We start from the raw sequence: 22,965 nt of genomic DNA, 5'->3' as shown, positions 1-22,965 counted from the left end.
ACACAGGAGACAAGAACACAAGAAAGTCTCTGCAGGAAGTGCCAGGACGGACATCAAGTACGAAGAGGGGGCCCCCGAGGGGTGAACTCCGCCATCCTCCTCTTGGGCAGGTGACTCTCACTCCCCACCTGGTAGGTGAGGCCCACAGGAGAAGAGACTTGCCTGTGACTACAGAGTCAGGAAGCAGAAGTGGGGAAAGGAGGAGAGAGAGAATGACAGGCCTATTTCCAACCTGTCTAAAACAGATTTTGAATGAATGGATAAAAATAGAGAAATGCCGGAAATACATAACCGAAGTGATGAGGTTTAATGATGGTGTTTATAAAGAGAGCAAAGGAAAGCCAAACTTAAATGGGTGAAGTTTCATCCGTGCTGATTTAAGCCTGACATGCGTGTCACAGACAATCTTTTCAGGAATGTAATTATGCCAACAGTATAACTTGAAGCCTCTCAAAATTAAGATGTGGAAGAATGAAAGACAGTGCAAGGTATAACTTTCTTTTCCACACTCTTTCAAAAAGCAAATTAAACACAACATGTTAAGGCCCGTAGGTAGGCATATGTTTTGTAATCAAGTTATTCATTTGCATGTAGGTATGTAAAAGCTATCAAAGTCGTTATGTTTTTTCTTTATTGAAATGTAATTCACATACCATACAATTCACCCATTTAAAGCGCACAGTTCAGGGGCGCCTGGGTAGCTCAGTCGGTTAAGCGTCCAACTTCGGCTCAAGTCATGATCTCACGGTTCCTAGGTTCGAGCCCCACATCGGGCTCTGACAGCTCAGAGACTGGAGCCTGCTTCTGATTCTATGTGTCCCTCTCTCTCTGCCCCTCCCCCACTCACGCTCTATCTCTGTCTCTCAAAAATAAATAAACATTAATTTTTTTTTTTTTTTTTTTTTTAACTAGGCTTCATGCTCAGCATGGAGCCCAATGCAGGGCTTGAACTCACTACTCTGAGATCAATACCTGAGCTGAGATCAATACCTGAGCTGAGATCAAGAGTGAGATGCTTAGCTAACTGAGCCATCCAGGCGCCCCATGTGTCCTTTTAGTTTGACACATTCTAACAGCTGTGAAGTGGTACCTTGTGGTTTTGACTTGCATTTCCCGGATGACTAATGATTTCAAGCATCTTTTCATGTACTGGCCATTTGTGGGTCTTTGGAGAAATGTCTGTCTATTCAGATTCCCTTGCTCATTTTAAATTGGAGTTTGTGGGGCGCCTGGGTGACTCAGTCAGTCAAGAATCCAACTTCAGCTCAGGTCATGATCTCGCGATTTGTGAGTTCAAGCCCCACATCAGGCTTTACGCTGGCAGCATGGAGCCTGCTTGAGATTCTGTCTCCCTCTCTCTCTCTGCCCCTTCCCTGTGCACACTCTCTCTCTCCCTCTCATAAAGGAAGCAAGGAAGGAAGGGAAAGAAAGAAAGCGGGAGGCAGGGAGAAAGAGAAAGAAAGAAATTGGAGTGTCTTTTACTGCTGACTTGTAACAGTTCTTTATATATCCTAGATACTAGTCCTTTATCAGACGGATATGTGATTTTAAAATGTTTTTCCCCCTTCTGTGTCTTTTCATGTTCTTGATGTTAATCCCTTAAAGCACAAAAGTTTGTTAACACTGATGAATTTCAATTTACCTTTTTTCTTTTGTTCCTTGTGCTTCCAGTGTCCTATCTAAGAAACCTCTGCCTGATCCAAAGTCATGAAGATGTATGCTTTTGTTTTCTTCCAGGGATTTTATAATTAAGGTCCTTTGATCCATTTTGAGTTAATTTTTCACACATACCGTGAGGTAGGGTCCAACTTCATTCTTTTGCATGTGGATATCCAGTTTTCCCAGCACCATTCATTAAAAGACTATTCTTTCCCCACTTAATTTTCTTTGCATGCTTGTCAAAAATCAATCAACTACAGACATGAAGGCTTATTTCCAGACTCTTGATTCTATTCCATGGATAGGTGTCTAGCCAAATACAACACTGCAGCTTGGTAGTAAGTTTTGAAACTGAGAAGTGTGAGTGTGCCATCTCTGTTCCTTCTCAACACTGTTTTCGCTGCTCTGGGTTCCTTGAATTTCCACAAGAATTTTAGGATCCGTTTGTCAATTTCTGCAAAGAAGCCAATTGAGATTTTGATAGGGACTGAGTTCACTCCCTGTAGATCCCTACAGATCCCTGTAGATCTGTAGATCATTTGGGGAGTACTGCCATCATAACAATATTAAGTCTTCTAATCAATGAACATGGGATGTCTTTCCATTTATTTAGGTCTTCTTTAATTTCTTTCAATAACGTCTTGCAGTTTTCAAACTGTAAGTTTTATAGTTTGCGTGCTGATCTATACTGCTGAGCTCATTTATAAGCTCTAATGTTTTTTGTTTGTTTTTAATGTTTTTATTTATTTTTGAGACAGAGAGAGAGAGAGAGAGCGCGCGCAAGCGCATGAGCAGGGGAGGGGCAGAGAGAGACGGAGACACAGAATCCAAAGCAGGCACCAGGCTCTGAGCCGTCAGCACAGAGCCTGACACAGGGCTCGAACTTACAGACAGTGAGATCATAACCTGAGCTGAAGTCGGACGCCTAAGTGACTGAGCCACCCAGGGGCCCCAAGCTCTAATGTTTTTTAGTGGATTCCTCAATCACGTCATCTGCAAAGAGAGATGGTTTTTACTTCTTTTCCAACCTGAATGCCTTTTAGTTCATTTTCTTGCCTAAATGCTGTGGTTAGAACCTCTAGCACAATAGTGAACAGAAGTGGTGAGAAAAGATACTCATCTTGTTCCTGATCTTAGGGGAAAAGCATTTACTGGTCTTTCAATATTAATTAGGACATGAGCTGTGGGTTTCTGTAGATGTCCTTTATCAGGTTGAAGAACTTTCTTCCGTTCTTACTCTGTTGAGTGCTTTTACCCTGAAAGGGTGCTGAATTCTGTCAAATGCTTTTTCTGCATCTATTGGAATGATCATACGGGTTTTGTCCATCATGCTACTGAAGTGGGAGCATTAATTTTCAGGTATTAAGCCAACTTTGCATTCCTGGGATAAATCCCACCTGCTTATGCAACAGAATCATTCTCACTTGTTGCTGGATTTGGTTTGTTAGTATCTTGTTGAGGATTTTGTGTCCCCGCTTTAATAGAGATATTGTACTTTTTAGGGTATTTTTTCTTGTGAGGTCTTTGGTTTTGGTAGCAGAGTTAATACTGGTCTTACTGCATGAGGAAGTGCTCCCTTTCCTTCTACTTTTTGGAACAGTCTGCAAAGAACTGGTGTTGATTCCTCTTCAGATATCTGCCGGTATTCACCAACAAAGCCATCCAGGCCCGAGACTTTCTTAGTAGTGTGTTTTAAAAATTACTGATTCAACCTCTTTACATGCTACAGGCTTATTTGGATTTTCGTACTTCTTCTTGAATCCATTTTGGTAGTTCGTGACTTTCTAGGAATTTGTTCATTTAAGTTACCAAATTTGTTGGCATCCAAGTGTTCAGAGTAGTCCATTATAACCTTTTTTATTTCTGTAATGCAGCAGTAATGTCCCCTCCTCCATTCTTGACTCTGCTCTTTTTCTCGATTAGTCTTGGATAGAGGTTTGTCGATTTTGTCGATCTTTTCAAGGAGTCAACTGTTGTGATCCTCTCAAATTTCCATTATTCACTTCTAATTTTACTCCACTGCGGTCAGAGAACGTACAATGTATGGCTCCAATCCTTTCAGGTTTGTCGAGACCTGTTGCATGGCCTAGCCTATGGCCCATCCTGAAGAACGTGCCACGTGCACCGGAGAAGAACGTGCGTTGTTGGTGGGTGGAGTGTTCTACAGACGTCTGTCAGGAAGCACTGGTTTAGGGTAGTGGCTAAGTCTTTCCCCGTTCATCCTCTGCCTCGCTGTTCTATTCATTATTCAAAGTGGGGAACTGAAGTCTCCAAATCACTGAATTGTCTGTTTCTCCCTTCAACGCCGTCAGCGTCTGCTTCGTGTATTTTGTGGCTCTGTCAGGTGAAATCACTGACGTTTACCTAAGATGGAACATTGCTTTGTTTTGCTTCATCACTGGCTCTCTTTTTGTATCATTCTTGTCCAATGACACTCAATACGATGCTGTCCGTCTTCAACTCTCTGGGTTTTTCCAGCCTGTCCTCTAAATCTGTCTACACACGGCAAAGCGTAGCCCATCTAACGATCGTTTTTCTAAATTATCACGTACCTCCAACAACTGTCAGACCTTTTTGCTCTGGGATGCCCAAAAAGGCGGCCAACAGCAGTTTGGAAAAATTAAAAACCGACCAAAAAAAGTCGCCTAATTTACCACCCGGAACCAATACCCCTGCTATAGTCGCTACGTTTCTCAATTCCTTTCGGTTCCCGTCACGTGCTACAGGGTGGGCGGGTGTCCACGAATAGGAGAAATCTATCCAGTCCTGGGATCTCTCCCTCCTACCCCAAGCAGGGATTTCTGCCTCGTGTACTACAGACACAGTGACCTGCTCTGACACGGAGAGGCTAAGGGCAGCCTGGGCCCCGTAACCTGCATAAACCTCTAACAGGTATGAGGGTAATCAGTCAGGACTGGTGCAATCTACCTGAAACCGTTCCAAATGCCAGGCAGAGCCAACCCTACTCAGAGCGGGCCAATTCCAACGCAAACGAAGGATGTTCCGGAGGGGCTAAATTAACCTCAGGAAAAACAAGAACGGAAAAAGCCGTCCTCCCTCACGCGGCCGTCCGCCACCGGGGATCTTCACCCAAGGCAGCTGCCTACCTAAGGCTCACACGCATCCCGGGGCACTGTCCTGCTCTTAAAAGAACTATTTCTTGAACTCTCCACAAGCAGCCCCACCCTCACCAAGGAGGAGCAAGGTGAGAAGTCACGCGTCATCAACAGTGCTCTGATGTCGGGACACACCACCGTCCGCCCTCCAGAAACGGAAGGAGCGGCGACAGTTTGTGACGCTGCCCTAAATTCCGTTTCCCCTGTAAATGAGAGTTGAATTTATTATTCACACGTCTCAGTTTTCAAAGAGATACATACTTATACTTACATCAAACATAAAAATACAGTTTGAACTTCAAAGAAATTCAGCAGCAGCACTTTAATACAGTTTATAGAGCAGGTCAGCCATTCAGACATCCACGCTACAAAACAGAACTTCAAGTTATGGATACAAAAGCATAATTAAAGCGATCTTATTAAGCACCGAACTCGAGGCGTACACGTCAGAGGAGAGTAAGGACTGTCAAAACTCTGAAAGGGTGAAAAAGAAAGAAAGAAAGAAAGAAAAACCTGCACCGTTAGCTGGGAGAACATGAAAACTTGTTTTGGAAACAGCAGAGACAGAACACACGGTACAAGCTGCGAGGCATCACCGCCCCGCGCGACAACGGAAATGACAGTTGCATCGTGTACATACATCTGCTCGACCTCCTCTCAACCGCGTGTCTGCCGGCCTTCGCGGCCTCCTTCCCCGCGGGCTGCAATTTGGCCGGGCTCTGCGGATGGTCATTAGACAACTTGCCTCCACTCCTCCTGCCATTCACCACCATGTTCTTGGATTCTCCCAACCACTTCATGCCCACAGACCGCCTGACCCAGGTGCATTGAGTCGTTCTCTTCAGATAGCTTAGAGAATAATTCCAACGTTCTCTCCTAACAAAACAAAACATGAAAAACAGAACCGGGAGGTAAGTACGTAGGAGACCATGCCACCCGGACCCTTGAGAAAGGTACAAAGTATTGAAAGGAATTCCGTCTCGGGCTGCCGGGGCCACCGAGGGGCCACCGAGGAGCAGCAGCCCAGGCTCTGCGTTGGGCGGGGGTGGGGTGGGGGGTGGCGCGGGGGCGCTCAGCAAAGGGCCACCAGGAGGGAAGGACAGGAGCAAGTCAAGGCCCGGCCGTGGCCCCCTCACCAAGCACACCCCGAGTTCGTGCAGGACGCCACCCGAGGTGCGCCATGCGCTGCCCGACGCCTCCGAGGACAAGCGCACCACAAGTTCGTCGAGAAAAGGGAGGGGACGCACATCCATGCCAAAAGGACGAGGGAGGTGCTGAGCGACGTCCTGGCAGCCGTGAGGAGAGTGGCAGCCAACGACTGAACTCCTTCCCTCTGTATGTAATAAATAATAAAGACTTTTTCGGAGGAAAAAAAAAAGGTAATTTAGTAACTAATGTTTCCACTCTTTAAGGACCACTCGGCTCCCCAAGCCATCCGGTGTCATCTGTGCTGTCATTCAGCACGCCCAGACTCTGGACAGGAATTTACTCTTGCTCATTGCTTGTGCTGCAAACAGCCACCGACAAAGAGTTAAGTGCTCGTGAGTATCTATCTCTTGCTCGCCAGTGAGAATAATTTTGCACCTTGTTATGCGGACGTTTAGGTACAGCTTAATAATCTGCTCAAATTACACGTTTTGGTAGCGGCGTCTGGGTGGCTCGGTCGGTTAAGCATCGGGCTCTTGATTTTGGCTCAGGTCACAATCGCACGGTTCCTGAGTTCAAGCCCGGCGTTGGGCCCTGTGCTGGCAGTACAGAACTCACTCAGGACTCTCTCTCTCTCTCCCCCTCTCTCTGCCCCTCCCCTGCTTGTGCACTCTCTCTCTCTCTCCCAAATAAGCAAATAGGGGCGCCTGGGTGGCTCAGTCGGTTGAGTGTTCGACTTTGGCTCAGGTCATGATCTCGCAGTCTGTGAGCTCGAGCCCCGTGTCGGGCTCTGGGCTGACAGCTCGGAGCCTGGAGTCTGCTTCAGATTCTGTGTCTCCCTCTCTCTCTGCCCCTTCCCTGCTCATGCTCTCTCTCTGTCTCAAAAATAAATAAAAACATTAAAAAAAAATTTTTTTTAAAAACAAAATAAGCAAACAAATATTAACAAAAATTACATGTTTTGGGAACAGTGTATTAACTGTGTGAGAAAATCCCAAGGATGTTCTCTTCTGTTACGAGGAGAGCTTAAGAAAAGGTGTCTAAGTCAAGCTTTGTCCACAACAGCTCTGCCTTTCTGTTGTCAGTTTGAAGTCAATGCTCAAGGTACTTCAGGGACCGATACTCAAATATCAAAGTCTTGCCCATCATGAAATGTCTGCCTTTACAATAGCAACAAAAATTGAGTAATTGTAATATCTGCTAATATAGAGAGATCCCTCACCATCTGAATTTTAATTAGCTGAATTTGGGAAGTGAATGATTTGGCTAGTGAGGGATGCTCATAATCTGTAAGGCCCTTTGGAAATAAGAGTGTAACAGATCACAGAAAGGGGTGCCCGTGGCATCACCTCATTATGGAATTATGCTCTAATATAAATCAGACTAAAAAGGCTCCAGGATAAGAAAGTGCAAAAACACAAAAGTTCAGAGCTAAAGGTACCTGAAGAGCCCAGTACAGTTCCTTCCATCTGCACGTGGAACCGATGCCAGAGAGGCTGACGCCCGTGCCCAGAGCCACACGATCAGGCTGGGGGCAGGATCCCCAGGAGAACCCGGCACTGCCGCCCGAGGGTCTCTCGCTAGACCACCCACAGGCCGACTTCCCTTATTTTTTTACGAACGCACAGAGCAACACAAATGATAAACTATTCTGAGGTACTTCCAGAAATGTATACTTGGTCACGCCTTTAACAATACCCAACAAAAATACAAAACACTGAATTTTTACCTGATCTCAGGTCTCCTCCACGGTCACAGGACTTGCGTGTGACTTCACGGTGGTAAAGTGCGTGTGTGAGGCACACGCTTACGTACAAGGTAAAGAATGTCTGATCCGTACTAAGGATGCTGTTTACAAACGTTCCCTACTATGTGTTCTTCTCCTGGCTCTTCCACTTAAATTCAACTGGCACTCAACTTTCATTTGCCTAGCCTTTCCTTTTTCTTGTCCGCCTCACGAAACCCAGAAAACGCTGCACGAACAACGGAAAAGGCAGGTACGGGGCGCCTGGGTGGCTCAGCTGGTGAAGCGTCCGACTTCAGCCCAGGTCACGATCTCACCGTTCGTGGGTTCGAGCTCCGCGTCGGGCTCTGTGCTGACAGCTCGGAGCCTGGAGCCTGCTACGGATTCTGGGTCTCCCTCCCCCCACCCGCACTGTCTCTGTCTCAAAAACAAACATGAAAAAAATTAAAAAGAAAAAAAGGAAAGGCAGGTAAAACTACAGACACAGTGGTTGTAAGCTGAAGATTTGTCAATGATTACGTTTTATCAGACTGAACACGAGACCTACCGATGACCAGATGTCCTGTATGTGTACTCAGAAGAAAAGGCAGAGGAGTTAGGAGCAGTATGCTTCTGAAGCATAAAGACAAAGAAAGCCTGGAAAAAAGGCAAGGCCCACGACACTCTTCCTTCGCCTGTGCCTGTAACAGTCCGACCCATCTTTTCGTCTGGCTAACCTCTTCACGCTCCAGGGTCTTCCTTGACCCTCACCACCAAATTCAGGTGGACATCCCTACTACAAAACTTAGGTGGAAACCCTTATGTCACTACACTGCAATGGTCTGCCTGCCTCCTTAACTGCCCGAGTTCCTGAGGCCAAGAACTCGTTTTCTCGTTCTCCAGCACAGCACAAACCGGATCCGAGGCCCTCAAGTGACGAAAGAATCGATAAATGAAGGTGTGGCCTATGCCTAACAGGAACGATCTCTGTATGTTTTAGGCTGTAAAATACCACAGTTATAACCTGACCCTCTCAAGTCCTCTCCTTAAGACGTGAGTGCCGCCACTCGCGCCTCCCTACCACCCGCCCTCCCGCCTCCGCCCGGAGTCTGTGCCTTCGCAGGACCAGGACAGGACCAGGACCAGGACCAGGACCAGGAGGACCAGGACCAGGCGAGGTGCATCTGGTCCTTGAGGAAGTCCATCTCGAGAATGCCCTCACGGAACACACAACTCGTGGAGAATGGCTGGAGAATGTGTTTTTAGGACTCAGCAGTCCTAATATCCCTCGATGATGAGACGTAAAATAGAACTACACATGAACAGAAAAGAGCAACGTGGCTTCAGAGAGATTTAAGGGACAAAAGGAACAGTAAGTAATCTCTCCGCTTAAGTCCCAACTGAGATTCTCACTCAGATAAAAAGCAGAAAACCTGGGGTGAAATCCAGCAACCTGCTTTTAATAAGCCTCCAGGTGACCGTGACTGAACTCGGTGTGAAAACTATTGTTCTCAGCTACTTCCTCATCCGCTAGCTCATCTGAGAGGGCAAAGAACACAGGCCAAAATTTTAACCTGAGGACATTAGACCTATCGACCAATTTTTTTCCCTGAGAATGAAGCACAGTTCGCCAAGAAGTCATTTTAGCAGCACACTGCAGCCCAGTGCGGGGAACACAGAAATTATACGTAATTCCAATGAACTGAGGGTGAGGATTAATGATCCATCCAAACTGAAGCAAATTCATAACCTCAAGCCTCATTTTTTACAAGTTTTGTTTTGTTTTGTTGTAGAGAGAGTGTGTGCGAGCAGGAGAGGGGCAGAGAGAGAGAGCATCTCAGGCGTGCCTCACACAGCGCGGAGCCCGACGTGGGGACCGTGAGATCACGACCTGAGCCGAAGTCCCGAATGAGCCCCCCAGGCGCCCCTCCAGTCTCACTTCTGTTGCAGCCAACCGATATTATTTTGTTTGAACTTTTAAGATACTAAGGTATCACGCCGCCAATCACAGAACATGGCTGAACTTCACTGGTATGACTACACTGCCCGCCTGGATACATTCTAGCTGAGGCTCCCATACGCTCCCCTTGTCCAGACGGCGGCAGTTACCATTAAGGCAAAAGACACTACTTAAGCTCACAAATGAACTGTTTCGTAAAAACCAGTTCTAGTGAAACTATCAGAATTTGGGGGCTATTTATAAATTTCTAGCTCAAAATGAACGTATGCCCTACTAATCATGAGGTCGCTGTTTGTTTGTTCTGGCCTCCTGAGTGCGGACTCTTCTCGTTGGTGCCATCTTTCCTCTAAGACCACAAGCTGAAAGAACACTTACATGTTAAAGGTGGAGACGAATCCCAAAAGCTCACACAGCTGACATCGTAGTAGCCTGTGGAGAAACACGGGGAGGCCAGCGAAGCCTAAAGCCTTTCACGGCTCCCACAGCGGCCCCACGCCCAACATCAGCAAGGGTGCGGTCTCTCTGGCCCGGGGAACAGCTGGCTCACAAATACCACCATGGACTTGGCTTGGTTGACAGTGTCTGAACCAACTGGCCACTATATTCAGAAGTAAGAATTACCTGAAATTTACCCCAAAATTGGCAGAAAAAAAAATTTCAAAGAGTAGAGGTCACTCCTTAAACGGAGTAACGATGCCAAATCCCTCTCTGTTCCGATTCCCCTGAACAACACGGATCCACTTCTACGTCAACTTTTTTCCGATAAATGCAGTCCAGCACTGCAAATGTGTTTTCTCTTTCTTAGGATTTTCTTAATCACACCTTCTGGAGCTTTACTGCAGAATACAGCATATCATACATGTAATATACAAAACTCACGTTAACCATTTATTTTGTCGATAAGGCTTCCAGTCAACAGTAGACTGTTGGTAGCTAAGTTTTTGGGGAGTCAAAAGTTGTATGTGGAATTCTGACCACACAGGGGGTTCAAGGGTCAAGTGCGTAAATCAGGAAAATTATTAGACATCTATTACATTCCGGTTCCAGGCCCGGGGGATACAGCAAAGGACAAAACCAGGTTTCTGCCCTCATCTGTGCTTACATTCTAATGAAAAAATTGCTGGGAAGTAACAAATTAGCAATTAAATGCCAGCACCTTGGAGAAAATCAAGCGGTTTCTAAGCGGCAGGGAGTGTTTCAGGTGACACGGGGGTGGGAAAGGGAGGCAGCAGTGGGTGTGCAGAGGACCAGCACAGAGTCCAGTGTGGCTGCGGCGGGGTGAGCAGGGAGGGGGCAGGAGGGAGACCGGAAGGGGTGCCAGAACATGTAACGGAGAGTGTCAAAGCCACTGCTGACACTTGGGCATGGACTCTCAGGGAGATGGAAAGCAGGACTGACGTGGTCTAAGTTACAATTTTAAAGGCCCACACTAGCCGCTTGCTATGTGGAGGAAAGCTCACAAATAAATGCTTTTTAAAAAGCAGATCTAATGAAGCCAGTAATAACTGGGGAACATGAGAGAAAGCACCGGTTAAGAGGCTACTGCAATGAACCAGTGGCCTGGGGCAGCACGGGTGGCAAGAAGTCACTGGTTTTGGGATCTTTTCTGAAGGTTCGCAGATAGACAGGATCTGCAAGCAGACTGCGGGAAAGAGGGGACTCTAACAGGCCTCCAAATTGAAGCACAGAATTTACAGAGGTGGCAAAGACTACAGGCAGCTCAGGTTTTGGCAGGGGTCGGGGCGCAGGACTTGAGTTTCGGTCATGTTCGAGATGCCCAGGAGAGACAGACGCCAGACGGGGCCGCTGGACCTCAGGGCCTGGAGTACTGGTCCAGGCTGGCCGGTGCCCTAATGGGACAAGATGCAATCACCCAGGGGGTGAGTGCAGGTGAAAGAAGGCTAAGGACACAGGGAGCCGCCCTCAGACCAGGACCCAGCAGCAAAGGCAACTGAAAGGAGCAACTGGTCAGGGAGGAAAAGCAAAGACCAAACAGGGACCAGCGCTTCAGGAAGCGCGTGACCGACTCGGGCACGGGCCGCAGACGCTCACAGGGCAAAGCTCTTTCAGTCATCAAAACTCAAGGGCAAGATGGGCCGCTGACGATCTGAGAACAGACGTGAAGTGTTGAAACACGGGCTCGTGGGGAAAGAGTTAGATGGCAGAGGGGAACATAGGGAATAATGAACAGAAAGAGTCCTAAGTCCTGTGTCATTTGTTTCAAATGAGAGAAAGCTGCATGTGACCGAAAGAATACATGTAAATTAAACTCAGGGGAGGGAGATGAAAGGAAGGTTAATTTGAGATCAGCATGCCTTCAGAGTTTATATGGCTCCTTTTTAACAACAAGTTTTTAAACAAACAGATTCCCGGGGCGCCTGGGTGGCTCAGTCGGTTGAGCGTCTGACTTCAGCTCAGGTCATGATCTCGCGGTCTGTGAGTTCGAGCCCCATGTCGGGCTCTGTGCTGACAGTTCAGAGCCTGGAGCCTGCTTCCGATTCTGTGTCTCCCTCTCTCTCTGCCCCTCCCCTGCTCATACTGTCTCCCTCTGTCTCAAAAATAAATAAAAACATTAAAAAAAAAAAAAAGACGATTCCTTTTCTAAAGGAATAACAAAGAGCACCTGAGCGTAACGGGGCGTTCCTGAGGGGGCTGCACAAGCTCGGCTCCCTCTACTTTCCAGAGTGCTCACAAGAACAAGATCGGTGCAAGCAGGCTCTAAGGAAGGGCAGTTGAGGCAGCACTCGGGGACAGCCAGTATGTGTCCCTGAGAGGTTCACCCACTCTGAAGTCGACCAGAAAGGAAGATTCACTTCACGTGGCTTCACTGGACCAACAGGTGGGGAAGGAATTCAGATTCTTCAGATTCTACCATCAACCGTGGATTTAAAAAAAGGGCCGACGGGGCACCTGGGTGGCTCAGTCTGTTAAGAGTCTGACTTCGGCTCAGGTCATGATCTCACGGTTCATGGGTTCGAGCCCCGCATTGGGCTCTGTGCCGTCAGCTCGGAGCCTGGAGCCTGGTTCAGATTCTGTGACTCCCTCTCTCTGCCCCTTCCCCGCTCATGCTCTGTCTCCCCCCATCCCCTCTCTCAAAAATAAATAAATGTTAATAAAATTTTTTTTAAAAGACCTGCACTCCAAGAGGACAATATTTAAAGACTTACAGTTGTATTTAAAGAGGAAACTTTTTAGGGGCACCTGGCTGGCTCAGATGGTGGAGTACATGACTTGATCTCGGGGTGGTGGTTCGAGGCCCACGGTGTGTGTAGAGATTACTCAAAAATAAAAAGTGTTTACAGTGCCTGCGTGGTCAGTTGGTGAAGTGTCTGACTCTTGGTTTCAGCTCAGGTCATGATCTCAGTTTCCCGAGTTCGAGCCCCGCATTGGGCTCTGTGCTGACAGCGTGGAGCCTGCTTGGGAGTCTCTCTCTCTGCTCCACCCCCCTGCCCCCACTCACGTTGTCTCTGTCTCTCTCAAAAATAAATAAAAATAAAAAAGAATTTGCAAATAAGTTTATAAAGAAAAACAAGAGGAAACTTCCTATGATAATACCACTAAGGTAAGAGGCACACCACACATTTCAAATCACCAACAGCATTCCCTATCTTTGGGGGAATGAGATGAACATAAAAAAATTTACCCTCCAAATGTTTACAGCAAATCTATTTATAATTGGAAAAAAAAAAAAAAACCCAACCAAACAAAAAACCCAATACTTAAAAAATTTTCAAAGCGAAGCAGAGTTGTTTCACAGAAAATGTGCTTGCTTCACATCAAGTGCCTGCACTGTTCCAGCAGTGACAGAGCATCAACAAACGTCAATGTCCTTCTCTCCTTTCACTGTCCCTTTATGGGCACACAAGGGGTTATAGACTGTTGAGTGACTTCTGACTTAACTGCTCATGCTCAATTTGAAAACTCTGTTCCAATCCTTTCCTACTTGAATGTCTTAAACACAAACCAGAATTTTAAAAACTGTCAGTAAAATGAAAACAATGACTCTGAATAAATCAAGAATTTTAATATAATTCCTGTGACACCATCAGGAATTTTCTAACCAGGTGAGCCTGGGTGACTCAGTCGGTTGAGCATCTGACTCTTGATTTTGGCTCAGGTCACGATCTCAGTTCGTGAGATCAGTCCCCAAGTCGGGCTCTGTGCTGGCAGCATGGAGCTTGCTTGGGATCCTCTGTCTCCCTCTCTCTCTGCCCCTGCCACACTCATTCATGGTCCGTCTCTCTCTCTCTGTCTCTCTCTCTGAAAATAAACAAACATTAAAAAAAAAAAAAGAGGGGCGCCTGGGTGGCTCAGTCGGTTAAGCGTCCAACTTCGGCTCAGGTCACGATCTCACGGTCCGTCAGTTTGAGCCCCGCGTCGGGCTCTGTGCTGACTGCTCAGAGCCTGGAGCCTTTTTCAGATTCTGTGTCTCCCTCTCTCTCTGACCCTCCCCCGTTCATGCTCGCTCTCTGTCTCAAAATTAAATAAATGTTAAAAAAAAATTTTTTTTTTTTAAATTCTCTAACCAGACTACATGTTGAACTTGTCTCAGGCAGTTTATCTTACAGAAATTATCCAACGGCAAAGAAACAAGTCCCATGTGGTTGAGAAGGTAGCACACATTTTTAAGGTTTATCTTTATTATTTATTTTGAAAGAGAAAGAGTGCTGGCAGGGGAGAGGGGCAGAAGAGAGAGGGAGAGAGAATCTTAATCTTAAGCAGGCTCCATGCTCAGTGTGGAGTCTGATGTGGGGCTCAATCCCACAATTGTGAGATCATGACCCAAGCTGAAATCAAGAGTCTGACGCTTAATCAACTGAGCTGCCCAAGCACCCCTGCACACATTTTTAAAAAGCAGGATTAAAAAAAAAAAAAAAAAAAGCCTGCCGGAGAACTTTTCAAAAACTTTACTGAGAAAAAAACAGAGCAAACAATTTTCAAGTGATTCAGCTACAATATCCTAAGAAAACAATCCGAAACACCAAATAGCTAACAGAATTATCTCCGGAGAATGAGATCACAAGCAATTTTTTTGTTACGCGGTATATCTTTCACAAGGTTCAACTTCTCAAAATGAGCATGTATTACTTTTATAATAAAAATTTGGCACAGAGATATTAAAAGGAAAATAAGACATCACAAAAATCCTTCTGCATCATTTTTATGTATGTCGTCAAAGCCAATTTCTAAAACCTTAATTATGGCAATTCAAACATCAGGGAAGTCTAACACGTCACTGAAATACTTCCACAAGTTTCTGACGCCTCTGCTTAGAGACCGTGATACTCAAGCACCACAGTCGCAGCCTCCCTAGAGCTTTATTGTTAAAATAAGCACAAGGAAGACAAACACAAAAGCATAAAAATGAAAGAAAGCACTGTCCAGAGAGAAAACAACCCCCCCACAAAGAACAAAAATGCCCCCCCCCACCCCCCACCCCCCCCCCCTGGGGCCAGCAGTGAATGCACAGGCTAGGGTCAGTGCAACCCACCAGTGAAGTACAAATCCAATTTCCCTTCTGGGGCCTCACACGTCCAACCTCTGTGCAATAGCAGAAACACAAGTAGTATCTGGAAATTGTTAGGAACTACCAGTAACACGACTTACCTTGCTGATCCCCAAAAAGTCCTGCATGGTGCGGCCCTGCCCCTCTCCCCGCGCTCCAGCCAGACCTCCAGACACAGCCCGGGGCCTCATCCCGCTAGCGTGCTAGGCGTGTACACGGGCTCTGTACCTGGGATGCGGTCAAGCTGCCCATCAGTCCCCCCACCCCCCAGTCCTCCGTCCCACAGGCTGCCTTCTTAGAAGCTTTCTCTTTCAACTGTCCTCGCTTCTTCGTGTAATTACTTGACGACACCTGGCTTTCCCATTGCAGCGGATGCTAGCTAAGGTGCACTCTGGGATCACCGGAACCTAGCACAAGACTCAACAAAGCACAGGTCCGTTCCTATCACATCTCCCTTTTTAGGCTCAAACCTAACTGCTACATACAGGCCAACTGGTGATTAGTACTTTCTTTTGAATCTAAAGTTACAAAAGGACTCCACAACGATATATCAAAGAATTGCAAATCTGTCTTTATCAAATTATGCCAAATCCATCTGTAATCAATAGATATCCAAGGTCCCACGGAATTCTAAAATAATAATTCATACTATCAGGCCAATATAAGAAGCCCCCCCCCCCCCCCCCCCGCAAAGCTATCAGAATCACGTGTGATCAATATCCCACGTTACAATACGCTAAGCCTAGAATACATTTTGACAAGACAGTTAAGCACTCGAGAAAACTATCGTGAATTTATGATCAGACTTGTAACCTTACAACTTGCTCTTATAAATACTGTCAGAAGTGTCATTTGCGAGGTCAGATGACTAAGTATCATTTCTTCTTTTTCCCCAGGTTTTGTAGAGTCAAAGCGATCAAGCGTTTTGCTTCAGCCAACTTAACAGCATCCCCAGGCAGCCTCAGGTGGTAAAGCCCCTTCTGATGCGGCAAGAGATGGCACCAGACTGGGAGCAATTTCCCACAATGCATCGTAATGCTCCCCCCACCCCCTTTCAGGATAAAACGATGGCCAGAGACAGGATCATGAATCATGCTGAAATGGCAGTGCTAACTGCTACAAAGGAGACTATAGTAGGCTGGAAAACGGTCCCCAAAGATATCGGGTCCTAATCTGGAGCCTGTGAATGTTTATAAAGCAAAGGTTCTTTGGAGAGGCGGTTAAGTTACGGGTTCTGAAACGAAACAGGTTATCTGAGTGGGCTCTAAATGCTATCACAAGCAACCCTACAAGAGGGCAGCAGAGGGAGATTTGACAGGAGAGGCAAGGACGTACAAGCTAGGGGAGGCAAGGAACAGACTTCTGTCCCACAGCCTCCAGGGGGAGCCATACCACGCCTTGATTTTGGCCCTGTGAAACAGCGGGCGAACTTCTGGCCTCCCCAGCGGAGAATACATTTCTGCTGTCTTAACACACCAGATTTGTGGCAGTTTGTTACAGCAGCCACAAGAAACTAATACAGAGACCATGACAAAGTAAACCAAAGGAAAAATGCTTTACAGTTACCAGACCCCCAAAACACATAAAATTGCAACGTATCACAGGAAAAACTTATAAACACCTTTAAAAAGTTGTTTTAAATATACTTTTAAAAACGGTTATTATGGGGCACCTGGGTGACTCAGTCGATTAGGCGCCCAACTTCGGCTCAGGTCATGATCTCGCGGTTCGTGGGATTGAGCCCCGTGTCGGGCTCTGTGCTGACAGCTCAGAACCTGGAGCCTGTTTCGTGTTCTGTGTCTCCCTCTGTCTCTGACCCTCCCCCATTTATGCTCTGTCTCTCTCTGTCTCAAAAATAAATAAACGTTAAAAAAAAGCTTTTAAATAAAAAAATAACAACGGTTATCTCCCCCCTTCAACTGCCATTATAAATTCATGGCTACAGAGAGAGAGAGATACAGATTTTGAAGATAAAGCTAGCATCTCAATCACACATTTTGCTGAGGCACTGTGCTTTAACCCCAGATAACCAAGACCTTCCGTAGAAGTGTTACGATTGAACATTTGTTTATATTTATGTAAACATTTTACAATAAAAACGAAAGTTAAAACCCAGAGAGGAGATTTTTCATTTAGCAGAACATCTGAAACACTCCTGGTAAGTCCACGAGCAGACATCACAACACTTAAACCCACTTATTCGGCCACTGATCTGCAACTGAGTGTGTAATCAACCCGTCTCTAATGGTTGTCGTATGAAATGTACTGATTCATCAGTCTTTATTTATCCACATCCGATATGGATCACAACAAAGGATTCGTGTCTCCAATTGTCTCAGTAGCATTTTCAAAATAAAGGTGTTAGCTGATGCGGTTGTCGGGAGAAATTCCACAGAAACAAAACAAAACAACCTGCTTCCCCATCTGTCCACATCTGGCCCATTTGCTTACCTAGTAGAGCCTATAAATAAAATCAAGGATGCTTCCTTTGTTACTCTTCCCTGAGACCCAAACAGCATTTTACTTTTCTATAAACAGATGCCACCTAGTGTCAAAAGTCTGTAAGTACAGCCAATAATTCCTCAGAAGATAGGGGGTAAATAGAACAAAGAACAATCAATCCATTCTCACAGGGCAAAGACAAGGGTGACGAAAAACTTCCAAAAGGTGACTCTTGGGCCAGGTCTTAAAGGCCAAGACTAAGTCTGCAAGGGGCAGAGCACAGAGGGTTCAGGATGTGGCTCTCGATGGATGGGGGTCAGTGCACCTAGGTTCCGCTCCGGCCCCATTCATTACCCTCCAGCAGTACAGCCACGGACAGGTCATTCAACCTCACAAACGCCTCATGAGTACGATGAAAATAGGGCCTACTTCCCTGGTGTGGCACAGGATTTAACAAGCAGAAATTGCTAGTAAAATAAAGATCTCCAACTGTCCCCTCTTTTCAGGCAACAAACACGGAAACAGAGGGTCAGACAGGTTGCTGCATTGTTCACAAAACTTAAAACAATCAAGCAAATGGGGCACCTGGGTGGCTCAGTCGGTTAAACATCTGACTCCTGGTTTCGGCCCAGGTCATGATCTCACGGTTTGGGAGTTTGAGCCCCGCGCCGGGCTCCGTGCTAACAGCACTGGGCCTGCTTGGTATTCTGTCAACTAAATAGACTTAAAAAAAAAAAAAAAAAAAAAAAGAAGCAGAAATTTGCCCTCCATTCCTTATCCTAGAGTTATGACTCTCTCAAGAAAAATATCGTATCACCATACCCATTAAAAGAAATACAAATTTTCAAGAGAATAAAAAAATACCAGATTTATGCTACAGAACAGAGACCAGCCTTGCATGTCGTACTGCTCCCGAAGAGAAGGAATGTGACTCTGGCAACAATGTATGATTACAAATCATACCAAACTACACCTTCACACGTCAACAACCAGAGGGACTACAGATTTTGTTACAGTGGAATCCCGCTTGATGTGTTTCTGGTGAAACATTTTTTCCTTACTGTAACTCCACTTTCTTTTTCAAGATTTTAAGTAATCTCTACCCCGACGTGGGGCTTGAACTCACAACCCCGAAATGAAGAAGTCAAGTGCTCCTCCGACTCAGCCAGCCAGGCACCCCGCTGTAAGTCCACTTTAAAAAAAATAAATAATACTTCCTTCACTTATTACCATTTAATTCTCACATCCTGTGAAATAGGAACTTCTTTTATTTTTTTTGGTTCCACACAGGAAAGGTTGCAGAATTTGTTCAACTGTACTCCGTGAAGTATCCTGGTGGCAAAATGCACGTGACTGGAGGCAGAGAGGAAATTAAATCAACGAGAGCAGTGGACAGCGGAGGAAAAGCTCTGGTGTTTCACGCGGAAGGTTGGCAAGACTTGGTAACAAATCAGACACAGGTGGTGAGGACCAGAAAGGAATTTGGGACGGGTCAGGAGTCTCCAGCTGGGGAGACTGCAAGACCGCCATTAACTGAATTAGGGACTAAAGACGGAACAGGTTTATAGGAAAGATGAGAAAGCTTAAACGTGCTAAATTTGAGAAGGGGGTCACCATCCAAGTGAAGTGCTCATAAGACACCGTAATCCGGGAGAAAAGTGGGGGCCGTTAAGACGGTAACGTCAACAAAAGGACTTTACAGGTTCCCAAGCATTTCAACATTCTCTCAATTCAAAGAATCACAGAACTTCAGAGCTTTTTGCCTCGGACTGAAAGAAACAGGCTCAGGGGATAAATTCCCTGCCCAAAGTAATTCACTTCTGACAAGGTAATATGCTACCAATACATGAAACCAAAGGGAAAAAAAACTTGAGTTTTACCATGGGCCTCCCTTTTAAATGGAAGGAAAGGAAGAGGGAAGAGAGAAGAAATACAACGGGCAAGAGGCACACACTGGGAGAGAAACGGGGGTCTTGCAAAGCAGCACCCGCTTAGTTTGGGGATAAGTGCAGTGAGGGGCCTGGCACATCGTCCAACACACAGCTAAGTAAACGTCTGCTCAAGACACGAGTGAAGAAAAGAACGCGGCAGGGGTGGCCTGGCAGGCCCCGCCACGACAGAGAGCCCTCTCAGCCCTCTTCTCCAGGCACCACTTTCACAAGATTGCTCTTACCAGCATCGGAGAACTGTGCTGGCACCTGTAGGCCCATGTCACTTACGCCCGCCACAGCCCCTTTCCACGTGCTTGTTAACACTGAATAAAAACATTACGTTCTCCAACGTGCACTCTACATACAGTTAAAGTATGAAACACGCACAATGACTTGCACAACACCCCCGCTATCATCCCCATTTTACAAACGAGAGCAGGCTCTAGAGAATCAGAACCAAGTGAAGCCAAGGCTGGGTTACGAGCCCGTACACTCTCGACACTATGAAGGAAGCGGTACAATCCTGATGCAGACAAAATCTTAAACATACTCGGCCCCGTACTTGAAGAGTAAGAACCTAGAACGAAAGACGCACGGTTCCTAATTTCATGGAGCTCAGAGGATAGTGTGGAAAGAGAAACAACCCAGTAAGTATGAAACCACAAATTCCAGGAAGAGCCTTAAAGGGAACAAATAGGATGTTGGCAAAGAGAATAATATGAGAACAGACTTGACATTGGATGATCAGGGAAAATAAAGAGCACATATACAGAAAAAAAATCACCCTTCTTTTTTTTTGGGGGGGGGGGGTCAAAAACACTCCTGGCACCTATTTACATGTAAGCACCAAATATTTTCTGAGGCAACTGGCTTTGTCTAAATCCTCTTGGACCCTGAGTGAGGTTTGTTTTTCTCTTTTGAAGGGCAGAGAGGTCTCCATATGGCCTCTCTAGCCCCAGACTCCACTGGTTCACCAGCTGAAGGATCAGGCCCCCCTTTACTCCTCAGTGGGGAGAACTTCATCTTCCTAAGAGTAGGTTGGTTTTCTTGCTAAAAATACATATCGCTCCACGTCATGCAATATCATAAGCGTTTCCTTGAAAATAAAAATACTCCTCAGAGATCATTACACTGTATCAGTTACTGCCCCCTTGTTCTACAAATCAGACAGACAAAATGAATCATTCTGCAGACGTAGAATCCACCATTTATCAAGAACCTACTGGGAGCCATCGGGCGGGCACTGTTCGTGGTGCTGGAATACTGGTTGTGTCCGTGGAACGCTAGAGGGCGCATGTGAGCTTCAGCTTTTAGGAACATCGGCGTGGTTAACAGGGTGGGAGACCGTGCAAATCCAAAGGGAAGCCCGTGAAAATTGGGTATCTGAAGAAGAGGGCAGAAAGGTGCAGTAGCGGAAAGAGGAATGACCCTTGCCTGAAGGGGCCTTCTGCCTGGGAGGCAATCCCAATGCCATCAAGGGAATTCTGCTGGGCAGGAGTTCTGATAAAGACGCTCAAGTTAAAACACAGGTGCCTGTTTCATCCTAACACATGACAGGGTTCACCTGCATGGCAATCCTTTGAGGCAGGTGAGGCGGATACTGACCCTACAAATGAGATGGCTGAAGCTCAGAGACCAAGTTGCTTTCCTGAAGTCAAAGTGCTATTTGATGGTAAGGCTGGGTCTAAAACCCTAGTGTTTGAACTGAAGTCTGGGGTTTACTCCAATACTTGAGCCACATGTGCATCACCCATAAACAAAGAGGCTTATCACTGGGGAAGGCTCCCCTACGTCTGTTTACTTTTTCTTCTGTGTACTATTATAACAGAAAACAAAGACATCTTGTAGAGATGCAACTTACAAATAGGAGCCGTGCAGAAGTAGAAGCCATCAAGCTTTTGGAGCCACTGATAAGCTCTAGTCTCTCAATTCTAGAACCCAACTGACTGTAAACTACCGATCAATTCGATAACATTTCAGGAAAAAAAAGGGGAAAAACTACATAGGATATAGAGATGAACTATGTCTTACCAATTAGAGATATAAGAAAAAAATTTTTTTTAGGTAGACTTCATGCCCAGCATGGGTTCCACCCTGAGATCAAGACCCGAGCTGAGGTCAAGAGCCGGACACTCAACCGACTGAGCCACCCAGGTGCTCGAGAGATGTCAAAATATTAAAATAGCTCTTAGAAGTTAAGAAAATAGGATAGCAATTAAATGTAAAAGATAAAATGTAATTTGGAATTGTAAGTGATCTCGAGATTAAAGTTCAGTTGACAAAGCTGAGGCTTGGCCCAGTGTCTTATATAAGTAATGACAGAGCAGACTGAAACATAGGTACTGGTTCTTACTCCAATGGTCCTTCATCCAGCTCCAGAATTATATGTAATGTAGCCATAATTGCACACAACGCTAGAAGACTGTGTAGTGTCTGAGTTTGTCTCTCACACACATCCCACAGCCCAAAATCTGGCTGGCACCGGCGGGAGCCAGAGGCAGTAAGTGGCCAAACTGGTTCTAGGAACCCTTTAGCATGATGGATGCAGAACTGTGAAGCAAGCCATAACTTAGAGCAAAACATAATTTAGAGCATCAATGACTACAGAAACTGGTGACTTTTTTTCCTCCTCTTGTGAGAATGTTTTAGAATGCAAATGGTTCCTGGTTCCATCACCAACTATATAAAAATAACATATCCACTCTAACTCACTGCTTCCAAGCAATATGGGTGTCAAAAGTTGTTTTAAGCTAACGTTAGACATTAATGCAGCTTTACAAAAATAAGGTTAGGAGTCTTTTCTGTATGGATGGATTCTCCCCATGGCATTCCTTTAAAACAGTAAAAATCAGGGCACCTGGGTGGCTCAGTCAGTTAAATGTCTGACTCTTGGTTTTGGCTCATGTCACGATCTCAGAGTTTGTGAGTCGAGCCTCCATTGGGCTCTGTGCTGTGAGCACAGAGCCTGCTTGGGATTCTCTTTGTCTGTCCGTCTGTCTCTCTGCCCCTCCCCCACTCATGTAAGCACATGCAGTCACTCTCAAAATAAACTTAAAAAAAATTAAAATACAGTAAAACATAATCCGTTCAGGAAACACGCTTGTAGTCCAAAGCACTTGTGTACCAAAGCGAATTTCAAGAACCATTGGCTCAGTTGGGATCATGTGACATCTGGCATCACATACTACTCGTACTGCAAGACACTGCTCATTTATCAAGTTGAAATTTATTAGAAATGTTTGCTTGTCTTGCAGAACACTTCCAGAACAAGTTACTCGCAATCCAAGGTTTTACTAAAATCCTGTAATGCAGTTAAATGAAGGTATATGTTATTAAAATTTGTGAATATGTCTGTTGATCAAAATAGATTTGTAAGTGATAAGTACTTTCTTCCATTTGACTCGGAAAAGAGAAACTCAGATCACGTTAATAAATATAGGGTTAGTATTGGTCAGGAATGACCTTTCCTCTCAGCCAAGACT

The 22,965-nt window shown here is 45.7% G+C and overlaps 1 protein-coding gene across 8 annotated transcripts in view; it reads right to left on the bottom strand.

Annotated features, from left to right (window-relative positions):
• Nucleotides 1-22,965, bottom strand: part of KMT5B (lysine methyltransferase 5B) — a 56,361-nt gene that overhangs the window by 28,825 nt on the left and 4,571 nt on the right. For 4 of the 8 annotated variants that reach the window (XM_060607462.3, XM_060607465.3, XM_060607463.3 and 1 more), the window contains exon 2: nucleotides 5,416-5,651. The exons of 3 other annotated variants lie outside the window; for them this stretch is intronic. In XM_060607462.3, the coding sequence (XP_060463445.3) occupies nucleotides 5,416-5,575 (160 nt within the window). In that variant the 5' untranslated portion in view covers nucleotides 5,576-5,651. One more of the 8 variants, XM_060607467.3, reaches the window with a different exon arrangement.

Source organism: Panthera onca, chromosome D1 (assembly GCF_046562875.1).
Source record: "Panthera onca isolate mPanOnc1 chromosome D1, mPanOnc1 haplotype 2, whole genome shotgun sequence".
NCBI lineage: Eukaryota > Metazoa > Chordata > Mammalia > Carnivora > Felidae > Panthera > Panthera onca.
This window is presented reverse-complemented; position numbering and strand designations above follow the sequence as displayed.